Below are 21,209 nucleotides of genomic sequence, written 5' to 3' on the forward strand. Positions count from 1 at the left end.
ACATGCAGCACATGCATAGGTCTAGTGCAGTATTTGCATGCAGCATGTGCCCTGGACTGATCCCATGCCATGTGCAATGTCAGGTTCAGCCCATGCCCCACACAGTCTTCTGTATGTTGTATCATACAACAGGTTGTACAACACCCTCATTTTCAACAGTCAGATTAAAACACAAAAGAACAGTATGCCAATCGAGACGGAGCATATTTAGTATTTACACTAAAAATAAACAAAGGTATTTGAAGAAAAATTGTTTAAACCAATTAACCTTTAACTTTGCGCTGCAGCTAAATGCTTTATACCTTAAATCAGTAAGTAGCCCCCAAAGAAGTTTGGGGCCACAGGAAGTTTTGCTTTCCAGACCTGGATTTTCAGCTCAACAGGGAAAGCGAAGCATGTTGCTGCCTGCAGTACATTACTTTCTCAGTTTTATTTAGAGTTCCATGAAGATGCCTTTATATTAGGGCAATGCTGTCATAGACTGTTTAAAACTAAAATGAAAACAAAACAAAAACAAAACTACCCCTCACACACACACACCAGCTAAAGGTATTAAAGAGAGTACATTTAGTAACTAATTTGACACTTCTTACCCAAGATACTTTAAAATAATAAGCCTGAGCTAACAGCCAGTTATAAAACAAGGTGAACTTAAATGATAAAGTGTACTCTACCTACTATTGTAGGATATAATCCCAATGTGATTCTTTTTCATACAGGAAAAAGGATGGGGGAAGCACTAGTAATGTGAAATTAAATAGTTTATCACTCTTTCTTTACCTTATGATTAAATAACCATATTTAAATCTATGATGCAAGGCAGACAGTGAAAAAAATACCCCATCAACTTGAGGGTGCTCTGCCTTAATATGGCCCTGATTAGATGTAGTTGATTGCAACACATTCTTACAGGCCTGGCTAAAAGAAATTTATGTATAATCTTCTGAGTTGTACTTTCAAGAAAAATTGGCTACAGAGCAGGGTAAACCTATCTAGACGGAGGGTAGGGTGGAATATAGAGGGGGAACCCACCTCTCCCAGATAGATCCACAGCACAAAGCCATGAAGCTATTCTGGTAAATATATTAATTTAAGAATAAAAGTTATTTTAGTCTTCTTTGGATCAATCGGATTTCCTTACTCGGTCTAGTTTTCATCTTCCATACACACCAGCACCACTAATAATAGATAATTTCATACTTGCAGCAATTCCCCTTTATACATAAGTCAAGTTATCAAAATTCTTAATATCACCTTCCTTTTAAATAAAAATATAGACCAATCTTTAGGAAAAGAAAGGATTTCCTGCTATATACTCAAACTGCTATATAAAGATGTAGGGAACTCAGTGGTTTCTGGTTTGTAACTATCTGAAGGAATCAAGATGGAGCAAATGACTTAGTGTGCATTTACTGAGTGGATTTAGTAGCATTAAGTGAAGCAGGAGGATATCTCGCTGGACCAGCAAAATTAGGCCGGTTTGGGGTTGAATAAAGCTCATATGAACAAGAAACCACACCTCACATTAATGAACATTAGAATAATGTGATATCTTTCTACTTCCATGCAAAAAAGGCCAGAGAACTCCATACCCTCTAGCCTTGTCTTCCCGCATGGTCCAGAGCACTTCCTTATGGTAATGGGTAAAGCATATTGGCTGCTGACAGACTAGAAAAAACACACCAAACAAACAATTCTACACTTTACAGGAAGAGGCAGCATGATAGTTCTACCAGCTTCAGTGTCTATATAGATCATGGAGTTCAGCAGGGCTTTTTGGTGCTCTTATCTAAAGCTGATTCAATCAGCTATTAGATAAAAGAAACAAAAAAGCCTCAATGAAGCACCTGATATATACAGACCTTGGGCAAGTCAGGTCAAACTAATGTGATGCCTCTTTTGGTTATGCGGTCAGCTCAGCACAGGGACAGGCTGAGTTCAAAGGAAAGCACAAGGTCTGGGGGGGTGGGGGAGGGTTTACGTCTAAGCAGACATTATGTCCTCACGACCTGTTAGCACTCCAGAGCATCCTGCCCTACACAGGTGCCAGGGGAAAGGGAAATTGAGCTTCAGGTGGCAGTCACTAGCCTCTTACCCTATAGCCGCGTTCCACCTCAGTTCTAAGAGACAAGAATTAAATAAAAGGTGCCAGCTGAAGTAACTTAAAAGCTGATTTCTAGAAAGAAGTATCTGCCCCCTTATGTTATAATACAATACAAAGCTCTGGAATTAGATATCTAACCTTAGGTACCTAACTGATGTTTATTTGCTTATGTTGGCACTAGCAGACAAGCCCAAAAGTAAGAGCACCAGAACACATACTTGTTCTCCCTCACCTTTCTGCCCATCTAGAAGCTCTTCCATCTTATTTTGCATCTCTCTAATATAAAGAAGCCTTCAGCTACCAATTATTTTTCCAGAGGGTTGTTTGGCAGGTGGCTGGTTCCTGCACCTGAAATAATAAGACACAATACATCTGCTGATTTTGTTTTCTCATAAAAAAGGGGATGCAAGAATCAATGCATCACCACAACAATGGGTTAAAAAGGGTTATAACCAAATTATTTTGAAGAAAGAGGCAGATAGTTTATTCAGTAAATTGCATAATATTTTAAAGACTGCTTACCCATTAAAAGAACAACCACAATTGCTGTTGGGAATTTAAAAAAATAGGAAAAGATAAGAGTAAAATGTGGAGGCATGGTGGTGGCACCAGTACTAGAGAACATCATAAGAGGATTCAGTAGGATGAAGACAGACATGGGACTGATAGGATAGTAAAATTCTGAAGAGTAGTTTCAAATAATGGTCTACACAGTCAGCTGCCTAGTCAGTTTGTGCTGGCTCTCCTCTTTATTTCCAGCTGCCATAGTCACACTGAAAGAAGCTAAAAATACATTAAACACTTTCCTAATAATATTTTTTTTTACATAAGCAACTGCTTTTGTTGCCATACACATGGTATCAGTTGCCAGTGGGAGGAAAGGTAGTTTAAGTTATTGAGAATGTGAGGGGTATATTCCACACAACACGTTATTTTTACTGAGATGGGATATAAACTGCAGACAAGTCTGAAGAGTATTTAAGTTCCCAAAAGTTGTTATATTTTAGATTTTTAATCTTAAATATGAAGTATACAAAGTTGGAATAGGAAGCCTGCTTAGATTGTTTCAAGATTTACTATATCCAATATTTCTAGCAATTAAGACATTTTGCTAATTTGACCACCCCCTCCCCCCAACACACGAATAATACCACAAGGGTGAAGGTCTCTATAATTTAGTTATTTTTCCCCAAAAGTCTTTACTGGAATCCTAGAAGACTAAATATTTTCAAAACACAAAGACCTGTATTTCCTGTTTTCTTCCTGCAGGTCTTTCCTCATATTAATGCATCTTCTATATAAAGATCAAAGAGAGAGAGAATGCAGGCCAAAAACCAAAAACAAAACACCAAAAATATTCAGTTCTTGCTATTGGCAGTGAAATACACCAGACATACATCTTCATGACACACAGTCCTCTGATGATGGTAGCGATTATACTTTTTCCGCCTAACTTGTCTTCTGTTACTACTGTGACCTACAATATATTATCCACACATGCACACAGGGCATGATTCACAACTCAGTGGGAGTCTATTGGCCTGAACTAGATCCCATTGCTTATAAAATACACTAATTTCTAGTAAAGCAGGCAACTTAGACTTGACACAATAGTAAACCTACTTTTACAACCAAGTATATCAAAATATTGAGGATCGCCAAAATCCATGGCTTATTCATTTGACATGTATATTCACAAAGGTTATTTTTACTTGCATCTCACCAGCACAACTTTCTGACATCGAAACAAGTTTTGCCTAAAGACTAGTGAATAAGGCACCAACCGTATACTAAAAATTCAAATAAAACATTTTAATTAAGTCTGCATACAAGTAGGTAAACAACATAAAAAAACCATAAAATTTGAGAGTACATTTCCAAAATTCAGAGGCCATAACATCTCTCATATTGTAATATTTCAGTTTCAAGAGCAAGTTTCTGTATTCCTTTGGAATTAAAGCTATGTTAAATCTCTAACTTATTTAAGTCACAAATCTATATGCCCAAAACTACCAGGTCTCTCAGTTTTTAGTACAAAATGTTTCAAATTACAAAGAGGTGATAGTTTGCCAAATACAAGGGGACATAAGTGGGTCACACTCACCCACCTTCCTTATTAAGGCCAGTCAGCGCAGGGTCCAAGGTTTCCAGACAGTTTTTCTTACAAGGGACAGCTTCTCTCCCATGGTAAAAGAAAAACATCAAGCCAAGCACACGTGCAAACACAAACAACTAAACCACCGACCCTAAACCTTGAAGTCTTTTTTTCCAAACCTTAGGAAGAGCACGACAGGCTTTGTGTTTCTCCCCAAGCACAACCACCTCCTCTCATTTCCTGTGCTCGCTGCTCCTGAAGCTCTGAACTCCCCCGCTAGCTCTACCCTAATTTCCTGATCATCTCTTGCAGCCGTTCCCAGCTGGGTAGACTCTGAACTGCTTGCTACCTGCAGCCGGTTCTCACACTGAACACCTCCTTACAGTGTATGTCAGCAAAATATATGGTCACCTTGTTTTGGAAAAACTAGCATATTTTCTTTGTGAAGAATAAGTGTTGTACAAGTTCAAATAACTTCAGATTTCTAAATAACAAAGAAGTGACCTTAGTCTCAGTTTCAACTCTTAAAGGAGACGCTATATCCAAGGATGCAGCTAAGGGACACTACTGTTTTAGATGCACAGGGTTTTTTTCTAGTTAAGATAAGCCCAAAGTCCTTATCTTTTGTGGTCAAAGGCCCTGGAGAATCTTCTGCCTCATGATTCCACCAAGTCTTCACTAGATTGTAATTTGGGCATGTTTCCCTACTTATTACATACCTAGCTAGACAGCCTATTTCAACTCTACCATTTTACTCCACAATCGGACACAAATGCAGCTATGGAGGTGAACCATCCACATTACCTATAAACCTGTGATGTCTTGTATATATAAATCCCAGCTAGGGGGAGGGAAAACAGAAAAACAAAACAAAACAATGAGTTATCCTCAGGGGGACTGGGACTGAGCCTAAAATTAGTCTAAGTCATTTGTGTTTGAAAAAAAGCACTCATTTGTATCGAAAAAGAAACTGTATTGTTTGTTTATATATATATAAAGGGCGTTCCACAAAACCAAGCTGACTCTCTGTAAAAGGGTATTCAGGCTAATAAACTGTAATACAGTACCTACCTTTCTTCACTATATTGAGAAATCATGCCTGGCTGGTATACTTATTTTGTAATGTGCAACTATAATAGAAAATAAATGAGGTTTAAAAGAGCACACTGCTTAGACTATGTCAACATAGCATAAAAGTAAATGAAGTGACTCCTTATAGATTATTTGCTCATAGTAAAATTACTAATAGTTATCTATCAAGATCACGCCACGTAATAATTCTGTACCTTAAACGAGGCACATTCAGTTAAGTATAATTTATTCATTATATATCTTGCAAGGCACTTCATTGCTACCTTGTCATGTCAGAATAATTCAGAGAACAATAAATCTCCAGATCAGACATTTTTTAATTTATATTAAAACGGCCTAAAACAAGTTTCTGCTAAGCCCACTAGTAACCAGCTGACTCTTTCTATAAGAAAAAGAGCAAATAGAAGTTCCTAGTGTATTAAAATGATTCCTTTTATTATAAAGGGGCAGGAATTCAGATAAAAACAAATGATGCTGCTCTGAAGAGCTGTAAGATTTTTAGACTCAGTTCAAAGAGTTCTTGAGGTATGTATTCTTCTACAGACTAGAGTTTTATATTCATCTCAGCAAATCAATTTACTAATAGGCATCAGTCATCAATGCCTAAGTAAAGATCTGCCATTTGAAACAGCTTTGATGTGATTGAATACTCACACAAAGTCATAAGTATGACAGAACAGCTTAGCTATTAAAATGTTTTATCTAGCAAGGAGCTGTTCATCCTAATTGACTGAAATACTCTTTGAACGCTATTATTGCAAGGCCACGTCACCATTTAGTGTTTTAGTACGTAGTTACCCAAGTTACATCCCAAAACCCAGCACAAAACATTATTAAAACTTTCTCTCTCTCTCTCACACATGCACACACACACACACACACTTTTATTAAGAGACCAGAACAATAAAGCTATCATTTTCATTACCAGTTGTTTTAGTAGATCCGATACTGAAGTGTAGTGGAATTCATTAAAAAAAAGAAAAATCAGCCATGTCTATCAGTCGGTCCTTCATTTTACTTCACTATACAATGAATCCTATGAACCACGTGCAATACTTGATATCAGCTGGCAGAACTGGGTGGGAGCTATTCATCTGCATTCAGCCTGACCTCCCATTGTGAGAGGTCTATTTCAGGGCCTCCTTTAAGTACTGCTGCACAACACTGGCATAATACCAACAACGACCGTATGTCAAGTTGACAGATTAGAATTTTGAAACAGCCATCTGAAAACTCTTGCCTGAACCTGAACTTCAGCGTAGCAGGGTTCTTTTTCCTTATGCCATTACTCTTTTCAAAGCAAGTTTAACACACCATAAGTAAACATAACTGACAGAAAAGCAAAGCATGAAGTCATAAAAAGAATTTCTGATAACAGACTCCACTTCATTAAGCTTCCTCTGAATGTCATAACTGATGACCAGAAATAAAAATCACAACAAACCCAAAGCCAACAACATTTGTACTTTTCACATTTTTCTTTTTCCAATAAGCTAGCAATTAGCAATCAAAAAGGAGCCAAAAGCACTAGCAAAAATGCCACCTGAAGAAGCAGCAGCATTCAAAAAGCTAAGTCTATTCCAACCACACATCTAGTCTAATAAAAGACAACACCCACAATCAGTCCAATAAAATACATCACCCACAAAAATCCTCACTTGGAATATGTATATTATTTGTATATATTCTAGAATCATAAACAAAATGCCACTGATCTCACTTTTTCTATGTTGACAGATTTCATTTTTTACCCTGAATGTCCCAGCATATCTAACATTGCATTGCTTTATTTTTAGCTAACCTATCCTTACTCACCATCCTTGTAAATTATTTTACATTAAATCATTGTAGACAAACAGCAGTATCTACCACTCTATGTTGATATCACCAAACTGAATGAGCTGCTGAAATGTACCTCAGGCCTCCTATGTAATTTCAAGAAATATTCCAAATTAATAAAATCCATGTCAACTTACCTACAGTTTGGAGGAGGGTCTAATGTAATTTCTGCAAGTTCTTTCTGAATTCTTAAGAGAAAAAGAAACAGAAGTTATATGGACAGTACTTTTCTTTTAATGCATTTCCTCCAGCTTTATGAAAAAATTTCTACTGAGGTCAGTATTAAGAAATATACCTAATTCTCATCTATAATGGAAATTTGATGCAATAAGGTTTCATAAAACTACCTGAAGTATTTGATAAGTAAGACTCCAACGTTCCTTTAAAAAGATATGTAATAATAATTTTTAAAAAGCACAGTGAATTACGGGGAAATGCACTAATTTCTGCATGGATGGACACAGCCCTTAATATAGCTGAACACAACCAAATGTTGGTAACATTTTGTGGTGCACACATTCACTCCAGCAATACCTTATTAAATATTATCACCAATAATATTTTGTCAAATGGACAGTGCATATATACGTCTCACATAAAAAACCTTATACCACATTTCCTATGGAAATACAAGGGATATTGTCTTTCTGACCAAGAGTATAGAAAAATATAGGCTCTAGAAAGAAAAAGAGAGGCCTACATTTTAGGAAATGAAACCTCTCCAAAGAAATCTATTGAACACCATCTCTTCACACTGGAGGAGGTGGAAATCGGATGATCTGTTCAGGTGCTTAATTTTGAATTTAAGAAATTGTGCCTTAGGGGGCAATCAGCAGTTATTCAACTGGCAAGACCTCCCAACCTGCATATATGTTAAGACTTCCATAGATTAAGGCAGGGGTCAGCAATCTACAGCCCACAAACTGTATCAAAACCCATGAATTAGCAGGCTGGTTCTGGCCTGCAGCAGCTCAGGAAATCTGCAGCATGCTCCAGCCATAGCAATACAACAGAGGTGTCCCCATAGTGCTACTTCCTGCCACATTCAGTTGATTCTCCCCGTTCCCCAGGGTCCTAGCATTTGGCCCTGTTCTATTTACTGCATTTACTCAAATCCAAGATGAGGTCTGTCAGTCTGTCTGGTCACCCACCCCCTGCCACTGCTGCTTTCCCTACTACATCAGTTTGGGGGGGGAGGGTGGGGGGGAAGGAGGGGAAAAAAACAATGATTTTAAGACATGCTTCTGCTAATTAGATTCCATACACGGAAAATTATGAACACATTTGTAATTTTCCACATACAGAATACAATTCAAAGTTGTCTTAAATTCAGGTAAAATACAGCATTTCCTTCACAGCATCTCCTAATTGCAGGGGAGTGTGGCCCACAGCGAGGATTGGGCTGCAAGTGTCCTGAGGTGGCAAAAGTTTGTCAACCCCTGGAATAATGAGTTCTAGGTGGTCTGAAACCCTTTGGTCATGTCCTAGAACCTCTGCAGTATGGTAATAAAAATGCTTTGCATCTTAAGTTGAACTTGGCCCAAACAACCTCCAACACTCCAATGACGTTTAAAGTATGTCCAGTTAGCTGGAAAAAAAATTCCTGGAGTTTGCTAGGGAATCATTCGATAAATAGAACCCATCAGCCATACCCCCTGTAAACCCATGACCTCCCAAATGTGGGAGTTCAGGTGCCAGCAGGCAGTTTTCTGAAAGACTGAGGAAAGGACAAAAATATTCAGCACTACCTCAATAGCCTTTTTTCAAAGATTTGGGCAAAAGAGCAGGGTTTTATTCTTCAGTTAGAGAGAGGAAAACAGAATGATAACACGGCCCACATTCCAGAAACAGATGCTGAAGTCAAGCCTGACCTAAGGTACATACGTATTTTGTTAAAAAGCAGCTGCCACCTACTCGGCACATAAGTAAATCAAAGGAACTGATTTATTGAAGTAAACGCTCAGAATATTAGAGCACTTAATATAAAAATGCAGCTGACTAATTCAACATAATATTAATATACAAACACAGACTTAAACGTTTAAGCCTCAAAATACTACCAACATTTCCCCTATTCCATTAAGAATAATGCATTTGTTTGCTGTGCATGACCTAAGAACATAGATGACCTGGCCAAAAACAAATTCCTACCTACTTTATCTGTCGTATTCTCAAGTAACTTGCTCACACAATTCAGACTTTTATGGTTGGATGAAATATTAGAAGATACTCATATTGGGGGGCGGGGGTGAGGGGGAGGGAGGAAAAAATGAGTTCCCAGAGGATGATTCTGATTAATGGAGAATGTAAACACTTATAAAGAAATATAATTGTGGTTAAGTTACAAAACTTAAAAGAAATAATTCTGCTTACCTGGTATTTATAAAAAAAATACATCTTCATAGAGATTTTAAATTTTTTAAATGCCATCTGATTTTTCAGAAGAACTTATAAATAACAAGACTGAAGTGGTTAAACATACCACATATTTTAAAAGAATATTTTCTAGACATATTCCCTCTCCCCTGCTTTGTTTTAAAGAGCGTTAACAGTTTACATTTGTATTAAGAGGAATGAGAGGCTCCCATCCCACTGCAACTCATGAGACTAGGTTCTGGAGCAGAGAGAGGAAGGGAAAAGACTATATGCCAATAAACTAAATGTTGACACTTTCATTTTTCTTATATGTATGCTTCCTTTCCCATAAATATTTGAAAAAACCCAAAAACCCAGACTGGAGAATGTTTAGTTCATGCATTCAAGGACAACAGGCAAACTCTACTTCATATTTCATCTTTTCATAGACTGAATGAATAGAAAATTGAACTATGAATGGCTTACTTCATGGCTGAGTTTAAAAAAAAAAAAAAAAAAAAAAAAGATGCACTTATAAAAGCCAAGGATTTTTTTTTAAAGATACAAGACAGTTGTTTGGCTTTCCAATATTCATTCTGGTTTGCCAAGTATAGCACTTCTCGCGCATTCTTTTAAAATAATATTCAAGTATAGTTTCAGGCTGTCCCAACTGAGGATTACAGATTGCTCCTTTCTCTAGTGTTGAATTCTAAACAAGAAATCCATGGCATAGGTTATGTTGAAACGCTTTAAAAATTTCTTTCCAGGAACAAAAGACCATGTAACTCAATTACTTAAATTCACAATTCAACACAAATAAAACCTACAGATTTAAACCCAAAAAAACAGCATGTCTTAAAATTCACAAGCTCAAAAGCAAAATAATATATTTGTTGAGCTGCTAGGCTAGGCTAGGCTAGCCAAGAATGGTTACACTTCTCTCAATCCAAAGGTCAGCCTAAGATTTGCTACTTAAAGAGGTAACAAGAAGCCTGCTGTTTTCAAGGACAGCAATTCAATTCCATGTCTGAACTGTAAATGTGATATGCAGCAAGTTTCTCAGTCTTGACAGGTTAGGTAAGAAAGGTTGCTATTTAAGGTGATGCCCTCTGGGTGAAGAAAACTGAAGGAATAGCACACACTATGATATACAGTGTAAGCTATTACACCTATGTAGCAAGTAATCCTAAAACCATTCATACAGAGGGACCCTAAAGTATGAAAGATTGCAATAGTCTGCTTTTCTGATGTTGTCTAAATAAGTCCTGCTACTGACACTAATACAAGAAACCCTGTATTTTAAGACAAGAATAAAAATATACATCAGACCTTATTTACTGCTTGACATTCTAACTAAAGAGACGCAAGAGGGCTTACAACACAATTCTATTCTGTCCGGGCTCTTGGGTCACACCAATCATCACAATATCTTAGCATCTTAAATGCCCTACCAACTGATCCATGTATCCCAAACTTGTCACTCTTCTAAAACCACACCCAAGGAAAAACACTTCAAAATGGAGGTGAGAGGTACAACCAAAGAAAAGAAAATAATACTCCAAGCCAAACACAGAATTCTTAGTTTAAGAAACTCAATCTCTTGGGATAAAGATGCTGTATGATTCTAACAGTTGCAATCTTCCAAAATGTAATAAAAGCAACACCAGGAAATCCAAAACCAAGGATAAACAAAAGGGCCTCAAACATCCTTCATAAGCAAGTCACTGTGGAGAACATTAACTCACAGAAGCAGCATCCTAATAAGAATACACACCAGAGAAAAAACTGGCCCACGTTGTACACTACTGCATTCCTTTCTGTTAACTTTATCAAAATTAACATTGCTGGAAAAATACTTTTAAGATTTAATGTATAAGAATATACCCACACCTAAAAAGTTAAAAGCAAATATACTCAAATTATAATTTTATGCTGAGATAAATACTCAGTGCAATGCATCTTAACCACAGCATAAGGATTACTCAGACAATGCATGAAACCCATCTATGCTCACAAAGGTCCCGATATTGAAAGTGCTGTGATATTAGCAGCCCCAAAATTGGCTATTTCTGTTATATTAAAAAAGTTCTAATAGTCACCGTCAGGGCTGCTATTAAAAGCTGTGAAAACCAGGGAAGAAAAACTGCCTATCTTCCATTAAAGCTCTTTAACATCTGCTTCCCCATCACCAGGTCTGGTACAATGTTAGTTACAAAGCAGACAGTTCTGTTAGCAAAGTTAACCATAGCATAAATTTTAATTATAAAGTACAGTAGGGCTGAAAAGTCATACACATTAAATGGTGTATAAATTTAACAATAGGAAGATGATTAGAGTTTGTTACAATATAAACTACAGGCAACAAATTGGGACTGGCATTGTGTTAAGTCAAGCGAGTTTTGCACTTATTCAGTGCACATAAATGAAGTACGCTGTATTACACTGTTACATGGAAACAGACTGGAGTAGGGACAATACAAATTCTAATCTGAAATTGGAAGCCAATGTTACTAGGTGAAATTCTGCATTTGTTACACAAGCATAAGATTTTGGAGTACATGCAAGAGCACATGAATTTGGAAATACTGGCTTCTACAAACACCTGTGCAGTACTCCTCCACCATAAACTCAAAACCTAGTTCTTGTTTTTGGAGAGGTTAACATTCCAATGAAGTGACTAAGGTCAAATTCTGCAACTCTTATTCATGTTACTGTTCCCAGTAATTTAGAAGAGGAAACACCCTTTTAGGTGTCTGCCTTGATGCAATCTATCACAGGCAAGGATACCACACTTGCATGTCAATTTTTGGTTTTTGCCCTCAGTGATTCTTACAAGGTAAATACAAATGTAACAGAATCAGTTAAGGTAGAATTTCTCTTTTCTAATCTTAAGAGTGTCCAGCTGATTTTTATAAATATGATTAATAATAATAATAAAATAATAATAATAATAATAATAATAATAATAAACCTATCAAAATAAATACTTCCATGTGAAATTGCCAGCCTAAATAATTTTCTTTAATGGTATTACAAGCCAGTGGCAAGTGGTTTGGGATAATAATGTGGAAACAACTTCAATTACAGTAACTCTTCAATTACCAGCACTAGAAAGATAATTCCTAAAGAAGTCCCATGTTGCAGCTATATTAAATTATATTATATTAAAAAAAACATATAGAGGCAGTATAACCAGCAAAACTCTCAAAAACTAAATGCTCAATTCTGGAAATTCATAATTGTATGTATTTCTCAATATCTGTCTGCATGTGAAGCTACTGCTTTAGAGTCTGGCTGGTAAACACATCAGTGTCATAGATTATCAAGTGGCATAATTAATTTCAATGGAAACCATGAGACTGGCTTAACTCTTTTAAAAGTTTAATCAATGGTATATCTGCTAAATACACAACGGTGAAAGAGCTAAGCTCTGAAGGTACACAACTAAGATTAATAGCTTGATTTCCAACACACTATTAATTTTTCAATACGTTAGCACCCACAAGCCCCAGGAGAATTGTGGTGCCATCCTGCTAGACACTGCATTGTTAGGAATGCACAAATTTTTCTAAAAATGCTACAAGTGCTGATCCTGGAAATCCCTGGTGTAGGTGTAACGATAAGAGAAAGAAGGACAAAGTCACAAGCAGTTGTGGTTATAAGCACAGCTTGATGGCTACAATACAGAGTTCCTCTCCACTTAGTTCCAAAAGCAACTGCCCAAAATAACTATCTGTAGTGATCCTCTGCCAGCTGACAACACTTAGGCATCATAGGACCATAGGAAAGGGACCTCTTGAAGCCATTTAGTCCAGCCCTCACTAAACCACCCCAGTCAAGTGCCTGTTAAACCTGCCCTTAAAAGTTTCCAGGGATAAAGATTCCACATCCTCTCCCAGGAGCTTGTTCCAGTGCTTAACCACCTTCATAATCAGAAAGTTCTTCCTAATCTCCAACCTAAATTTCTTCTGCTGCACTTTGGTTTTCTCTTGTTAGCACCACTGTAGAAGCCAACTTTGAAGAGGTAGTTGAAGAGAAAAACAAACAAACAAACAAACATTGACTCCACAGGCTAGGTAATTAATTGTGTTTGTTGATAAATGAAGATACATGTAAGCAAAGAATACAAATACAGTTGGCATCATTAGCAGAACAGAGAGGCAGGGAGGATGGACAGATCTACAGCTATAAAGTGTAAAATCTAGATAAGATGCATGCATGCATCAAAATGTATAAGCACATTAATATTTACAATCTGATGCTACATGTCATAACTAAAATGAACTCCTACTGAATGCAACGGAGCGCTGAACCTCCCCTCCTTTGTAGTACATGCAATTCCATTGATTTCATTAGCATGGCTCCCAAATTATATTGTTATAAATCAGTGTAGAATCAGGCCCTGAAAGTTTTGCTAAAAAGTTTGCAGGATTGTGCTTTTTTTTTTTTTTTTATGTATTTTATTTGGGTGCTTTTCATAGGGTTTGAGTGTTGCTGCCTAGATTAACACTGATGTGTGCTGGTAAAGCAACACTTTAAAGCAAGCTCTCCACGTGCACAGTCCAAGCATGCCAATCCTCATCATCTAGTGATTGATGTGACAGCACAGAATCGCTTAAATAGCTATTCTCCAAATCTACCTTTCCTCCTAAGGAGGGGTGGGAGGAAAGAGAAGGAAATGAGTATTAAAGCCGGTCTCAGTTTTAAGTAATGAAACCAAGATGCATTTGTTGTTCACTCCAACCTTTCTGACTTGACCATCTGGGACAAGGAAATGCAGTACTTTACAGCGATAAGTATTACAGTAGTCTCCTAGCATGCTGAGTTACTGATCTGTCTGAAATGTTTATGGTTAATTAGATGTAAGTTACACTGACAAGTTTCAACATCAGTCATACACACATACACACAGAGAGATATATTTTATATGACTACAAAACCATCTGAGTTTTACTAGCAATAAAAGAATGTCAGCTTTTATCATGCAAGCTACTATTAAAACCATGTGAAAGAACCAGTCTGTCAAGAAAGAATAAGTATCTTATTATTGTGACCACACTCAGAAAACTGATGTATAAACATAATCATGATGTAATAAATATTAAGAAAATGAATGACAACGTTACATCAATGACTATCTAAAAAGGAGCAGCATCAACAGAGAACAGGGTACCTTTTAGCACTAGTTGACAGCTTAGCAGCTGTTTTGCTGGATATCTTGCCTTCCTTTTTCTTGGGTTGAACCTGCTCCCTTTCCTGTTCCTGTTGAACACCTTCACGCTGATCTCCATCAGAGCTGCCTCCACTAGTGCTTGGACTATCATCAACTCTCTGCCCCTCAGCAGACATCTTAGACTCTGGGCTTAAAAAAAAACAAACACACACACACACACACAAAAAACACCTTTTTAATTTTTATGGGGGGGGGAACAGAGGAACACCCCACACATCCTAGAAAAGGCTTCTCTAAGGATCTGATAGCACACTGCTGATTTTTTTTTAGTATTCCTAAAGTTAGAATACTAACGATATTTTATACTTTTCTACAGTACAATATGTTTGTGTTTGTCACAGTACTGAAACCATCTAGTATTTAAAAAAAAATCTAACCTTTGAGATATACACAGTAATTCAGGAGTCAGTCTTTTTTAATAAAAAATGAACGTTTTCTATTTTTATGCAAATTTTCTATTTGATATAATGTTTATCATTTTTAAAAAGGACATACAGCCCAGTTTACTTAAGTGGAAAATAAAATGAGTCAATATTATTAGCCACTGTTAATAAGAAGGATAGGCTCAAAGGAGCGGCAAACGGATTCAGTCTTGCATCACTAGGATACTGGTTCAAGTCTGACACAGCACGTTAAAAACTGGCAGCTATTACTTTCTTAAAGACTACATGTTAGCCCATGTGAAATAAATCTGTGGGCTCAGTCCAACTAGGCAGACTTCCATGTTAATCTGGACAAAATCCACATCTTAGTTTGGACTTTTAACAGACACCTTAGGAAAACAGCAAGGCATTGAAAGTGAACTGTTTTCCTTTTCTAGAGATGGTACTTATAAGCTAGGGGTTAAGCATATTGGTGGAATTAACGCAAGGGAATTTGTCTGCTGACGCCTGTCCTTTGAGCACAGGACTGACTCGTCATCGTATAAAACTGTCAAAGAACAACAAGCATTTAGAAATCTAATTTTATTATATTTGATATATTTCATGTATCCAATTCTCACAGTATTTCCACACTTCTTTTGATAGTGAGCTATTTCCATTTCTTTCTTCACTTTCATCAATGGAACTTAAAATACCAACAGTTGAAGAAAAATAAAGCACAACCATTAGAGCTGTCATCCCTTTCAAAGCTGTCATGAGTAAGGGCTGCCTCACCCCTTCTAAGAGATTGCCAGCTGTAGTGGCAAAAAGGTTTAGATGAGTTTATTAAAAATCTGAATCACCACTGGAAAGGCTTTTTTACCTTCCAGTTTATAATCTAAACTGTACCAAAATGACATGACCATGTTCTTCTATATTTATTATTATTCTTCCTTTCTTTTTTTTTTAAAACTACCTTTGTTGCAGACAAGGCCAAAATTTTAGGCCACAGATATTGTAACTTTATCCTTTTAAACTACATAAAGAGATCATGCACTTATTATAGAAAAATACATCTCAATTATTTTGTGCTACCATTGTCCCCCAAAGGAGAAAGAAAGGATTTCAGGCTCTTTGACGGACAGCATAAGAATTGCACAGTAGTCTGCACATACAACTCACAAGAACTTTATGGAAAGCTCCTAACTAAACATTAATGTACCACTGTAATAAAAACCTTGCATCTCCCACACAGGTATGGAAAGAGAGGACAGAGAAAGAAAAAGGAACACTGTTTGGATACTATGGAGAAAAAAACATTTCAAAAAGATTAATGCTTCTTGTATAAAAAAGAATTTACTCCTGCTATTCAGTTAGGAGCCTTATGAAAATCAGAAATGGTCAAAGAACACCATTATACTTTAGAGACCATTATTTAAGCAATGAGGGGCCAATTTTTTATGTCATCATTCATGGGAATAAATCCAATTGACTTTAGTATGAATGAAATCTCTGCGTAATTTACAAGATTATATATCAAAGTAACTGGAACTTCGGAGGGATAGGATGGTTCAAGAACCTTTAAAGGGAGTAAAATACTGGGAGGTAGTGATGAAGAATGCTAAAATAGATTACCCTAATTTATCATCTGCTTTGTTTTGATTATGAAAACTAGTACCGAAAACAGCCTTGGTAGTGCATTTGAGAATGGAAAGCAAGGCACTATTTTATTGCTGGAAGTTAAGAATGAACAATTCTTTTGAGAAAACAACTTTTCCCTACATCAGAGACATAATAATGTCTTTTATGTAATTCACAATTCAACACAGGTTAATCTTTAGGTATTTACATCCCGGTTGTCAAATCTTAAGGGAAAGAAACAGAAGATTTAGAGATAATAAACACACAGCAGCTGTATGCTGACAGTTTCAAGACTGTTACAGTTATTAAAGGCATATTTTGACTTTGTAGCCATATGTACTATTTTACTTAATTTTCAGATGGAGGTAGAATATAATACATTTTTTCTTAAAGCATCTGCGATAGCCTTTATTTAGACACTGATCTTTCATTAAGACACCTAATTGTAAAGAGAGGGCATACAATGTACCTGTTCTGCATAAATGCTGGCCCAAAAGTCAGCAGCATGTTTAATAAAGACTCTTTATACCCAATGCCTCCTGTGAACGATTCTGCTATCAAACGTCTGTATTCACTTTGTAAGTTCAAGTTACTATCCAACAGATAAACACTGTAACAGTCACCCAAAGCATATAATTACTGTAAGTGGTAATGCCAGCTTTTACAACAAGGAAATATTTAAATCTCTCATTTGACATCTGGCTATTTTCTCACCTCTCTTCCCCCTTCTACACAGACACAAATATTTAAATAAAAAAAGTAACGTTAAGTGGTTGGAAGTTCAATCTAACCATGAGAAAGAGATTTAAAAGGGTTGGAGGAGTCAAACTTTTGAAGCATGGGCACAACTACGAAAAAACAAACAGCAAGACAACAGGTTCAGGGGAACAGCAACAGGGGGATGGCATGGTGGGGAAACATTTCATTGGGGAAAAAAAAAAAAGAGATTCTTGTGTAAGTAAGGTGTAAGGATTAACAAACACATCCTTACACCATACAAACATACAGAGGTCTTGAAGCCACCTACTCCTAAATCTGCCTCAAGCAGTAGCAAACTCCAAAACAACCCCCCACTACATACCACCATGTCCGCACTGGATTCCCCATTTCCCATCCAGAAAGGCGAACCTCATGCCCCCCTCATGCCAAAAGAAAGGGGTGAAGAAGATAAACAAAAATAAAATTGAAGGTAAGAGGAGACCTGGCACCAAACTCCATCAGCAAAATTTAAGTGACAAAGTGTCCAAAAGCAAACATTTCTTCCATTTCTAAACACCGTGTCCCTTCAAACAGACAAAAATAAAGTAAAATAAAATAAAATTAAATAAACCCCCACCACCATCACCAAGGGAAAGAAGAGATCCTGGCAACATGCGGCTGGCTGAGTCCCAGGGGCATGCGATGATGTCTCTCTAAAGCGGCCTTAATTTCCTATAAGCAAAGATAAATGGAACATTTCTGCCGGGTCCACGAGCAGCCGCCACCGCGGCCTCACTTCATCTTCATTAGAAACCGTAAAGGGCAAAAAAATATCAAAACATTACGGGGGAGAGAGAGGACGGGAGGAGTCCGGGGTCGAGTCCGCCAGGCCGGGGACTACGGGAGAGACAACCCCTCCGGTGCTGGTGCAGCTCGGGACTAACACCCGGGGGGAGCAAGGACACGGACACGGGGGGACACGGAAACGGGGGGGCGGTCACACACGAACGCACACACAGTTGGAGGGGACACGGACACCCACGTGCCGGGGGGGACCCCCCACATGGCGGCCCCGCCCCGCCCCCGCCAGATGGACGCGCTGGGGGGGGAGGGGCGGCCAGGCCGGGCTCAAGGGGCAGCGATGGGGCTGGGAGGGGAGTCCCCGTTACCTGCGGGTCTGCCTCCGGCTCCGGCCGCTCCCCGAGGCGCGAGCCCGCCCCGCGCTACCCCCGCGGCCGCTCCGGCTCCTGCCGCCGCCGCCGCCGCCCGAGGAGACGCGGAGCCGCCGCGCGCGCCCCCGACGCCTAACGAGGAGGGGGGAGGGGTGGGGGACGGGGGCGCGAGGGCGCGCGTGCGCGCTCACGGCAGCCCGGCGCGCGCGCACGCACGGGGGGAGGCGGAGGGAAGGAAAGTGACAAGCGAGGAGGGCCGCGGGGGGGGGCACGCCTTAAAGGGGAACGCACACCCCGCGCCGCCCCCGACAGCCCCAGTCACCCGGCGGCAGGGTGCTGCCCCCAGAATGGTGGGGCTGTTCTGCCCTGAGACCCCCATGGACCCGCCAGCCCTCGTTCCTGCCCTGGCTACACAAAACCCCTCGGGCCGGTGCCCCCTTGGGGGAACCACGGGTGCTCTTTGCCCCCTCTCACTCACTCCTGAATGAGGGAACGGGCTCCAACCCCCCCCCCCAGCTAGGCCTCGGGTTTGCACCAGCAGCATCATTTCTACTATCTTCACTAGGATCATCATCATTGTCATCAGTCACAGGCCTGATAATAATATTGATCTTGACTGAACCCAGCCTCACCCACATAGAGACCCCAGGCAACCATCTGCCTCTCCTCGTCCCCCACCACCACTGATTTTTTTGGCCTTGAAAGAACTGCGTTAGGCCAACTGCAAAGGCCGTTGGAGAGAGGTCGTTTAGCCTTGCTGGGTCTGCAGGCAAGACCGGTGCTGGAACAGCTGTTCAAAAAACATGTGAGGGAAAAGCGTGTCGGGGGCATGTCTGACATTATGAGAGAACTTCGGGGGGGAGGGGGAGGGAGTTCTGCCACTGACTTTGAAAGGGCCAGGATTTTACTTGTCTTACAATTGTTAACAAAACCTGGAATACACTAACGCGGGAGGCAGGCCAGAGATGCTTGGTATGGGCTAACTAAGGAAGATGCACAAGCTTTTGTGAATGGCAGCGCCCTTCATCTGACGGCAGCCTCTGCTGAAGTGAGCTTCAGTTCACAGAAGCTCCTGCTCCACAAGCATCTTCCATAGTTAGCCCACAAGTTCTATGCCCTGCCTTCTGCACCACTCATTGTATCCCAGGTTTTGTTCACAGTTGTAAGACTGAACCGTAGACAAGGAAAATCATGGCCCTTTTGAAATCAGTACCAAAACTCCCCTGACGAATTTCTCTCCTAATGCTGAGATATGCCCATTACAGCATGCTCTCTTATGTGTGTTTTAAATGGCTGTTCAATTGTTGGACATGCACTGAACAAATTTGGTTTTGTAATACAGGAGCTTACAGCTTTCAAAAATATAGACAGTGCCATTAAAAATTACCTAACACAGAGACCCTTGCTCTGAGTGTGTTTTAGGTATATGGTGCAGCGGACTGTACTCATGCACATACTGACAGCACCATACCTAGACTCCTGGTGGCCCCAGATAAACTTTTAGTATCAGGCCCCTCTTCGCGAGAGATGATGATAATAATCAGATAACGGGGGGGAAAAAACATTTTCAGTCTTCCTTTCTGTCCAGTCCCTGGGCAGCCACCCAGTTCACCCATGTCGGTGTCGGCGTCTGCATATTGGGTCAGTGCATAGTTCTTTAACTGCATAGCAACATGGTAATTCCAGTTGTTTTGCTTCTCGACAGCCATGCTTATTTATCCTTAGCTGTGCCCTGGAACACTTGATTGCACTGGAACAAACTCCAGTTATTTGGATACTGGTGGTTAAGTGTATAGGAGCTCTTCAGCCGCACTGTCTTTTTGTAAGATGCTTATATTCCATTAAATAGTAGAATTGGTGAAACTGAGTACGAGCCATCGATTTCAAGGCTTCTAAAACAGCCCTGAACTAACTAAATCCTATCAATGTCAAGGCTGTCATTAGAGGCATAAGGCCCTGAGATACAAGGTGACAATGTAGTAGTAAAAGCAGGGCAGCCTGTTTCTGTTGTTAGTGAATATTATCTACATTGAATTTGGGTAAGTGCGTGCTCTAGGTAAGAACATAGCTTTTTTTTTTTTCATTTCTGAGTTTATGGCTTGAATAGAGTCCATTGCATTACATAAAGCACACTTCTGTTAAGATCTCTTGATTTAACAATGCTTTGGATTAGGGCAGGTATCTCAATTAACATCTATAAAGTTAAAGACACCTCAGCCTGCACTTCATTTAAGAATACTTCATTTAGAAAACATTAAGATAAATGTGTGTTACCAGGAGGATTCAGCAGCACTGACCACCCCCCCAACCCCCAACACACACACATACACACTCCTACAGCAAGTCAAGAGGATTTCTATCCTCTTCTTTGTAGACTTAAAAGAGCCCTAGAAATCAAGTAGGTCAAGGTATCAAGCACACTAAGTCAAGAAATTAAAGAGTTACAAGTTCCACTGCACTTTTAAATTGTGTTCTTTGTATGTGCATGTAGTCTTTTCTATTCCTATTTTTCTTTTTTAGTAATTTTAGCATTGTTGTTTATACTGTTAAATGTCTACAGATTATTAACTGTGCCCAAATGTTTACTTTTGCATTTCCAAGCTTTTGTTTGTTTGAT

At 39.0% G+C, this 21,209-nt stretch overlaps 1 protein-coding gene across 2 annotated transcripts in view; it reads right to left on the reverse strand.

The window, feature by feature from the left end:
* Positions 1-18,723, reverse strand: part of LOC149864691 (ubiquitin-conjugating enzyme E2 E2) — a 321,449-nt gene extending 302,726 nt beyond the window's left edge. The window contains exons 1-3 of one of the 2 annotated variants that reach the window (XM_090046557.1): positions 18,590-18,723; positions 14,659-14,847; positions 7,268-7,318 (exon numbers count right to left, since the gene is read on the reverse strand). In XM_090046557.1, coding sequence (XP_089902683.1) covers positions 7,268-7,318; positions 14,659-14,834 — 227 coding nt within the window. In that variant the 5' untranslated portion in view covers positions 14,835-14,847; positions 18,590-18,723. The remainder of the gene's footprint in view (positions 1-7,267; positions 7,319-14,658; positions 14,848-18,589) is intronic. The other variant, XM_090046558.1, reaches the window with a different exon arrangement.
* Positions 18,724-21,209: the final 2,486 nt, after the last annotated feature.

Source organism: Crocodylus siamensis, chromosome 5 (assembly GCF_052110815.1).
Source record: "Crocodylus siamensis isolate JL-2025a chromosome 5, ASM5211081v1, whole genome shotgun sequence".
Lineage (NCBI taxonomy): Eukaryota > Metazoa > Chordata > Crocodylia > Crocodylidae > Crocodylus > Crocodylus siamensis.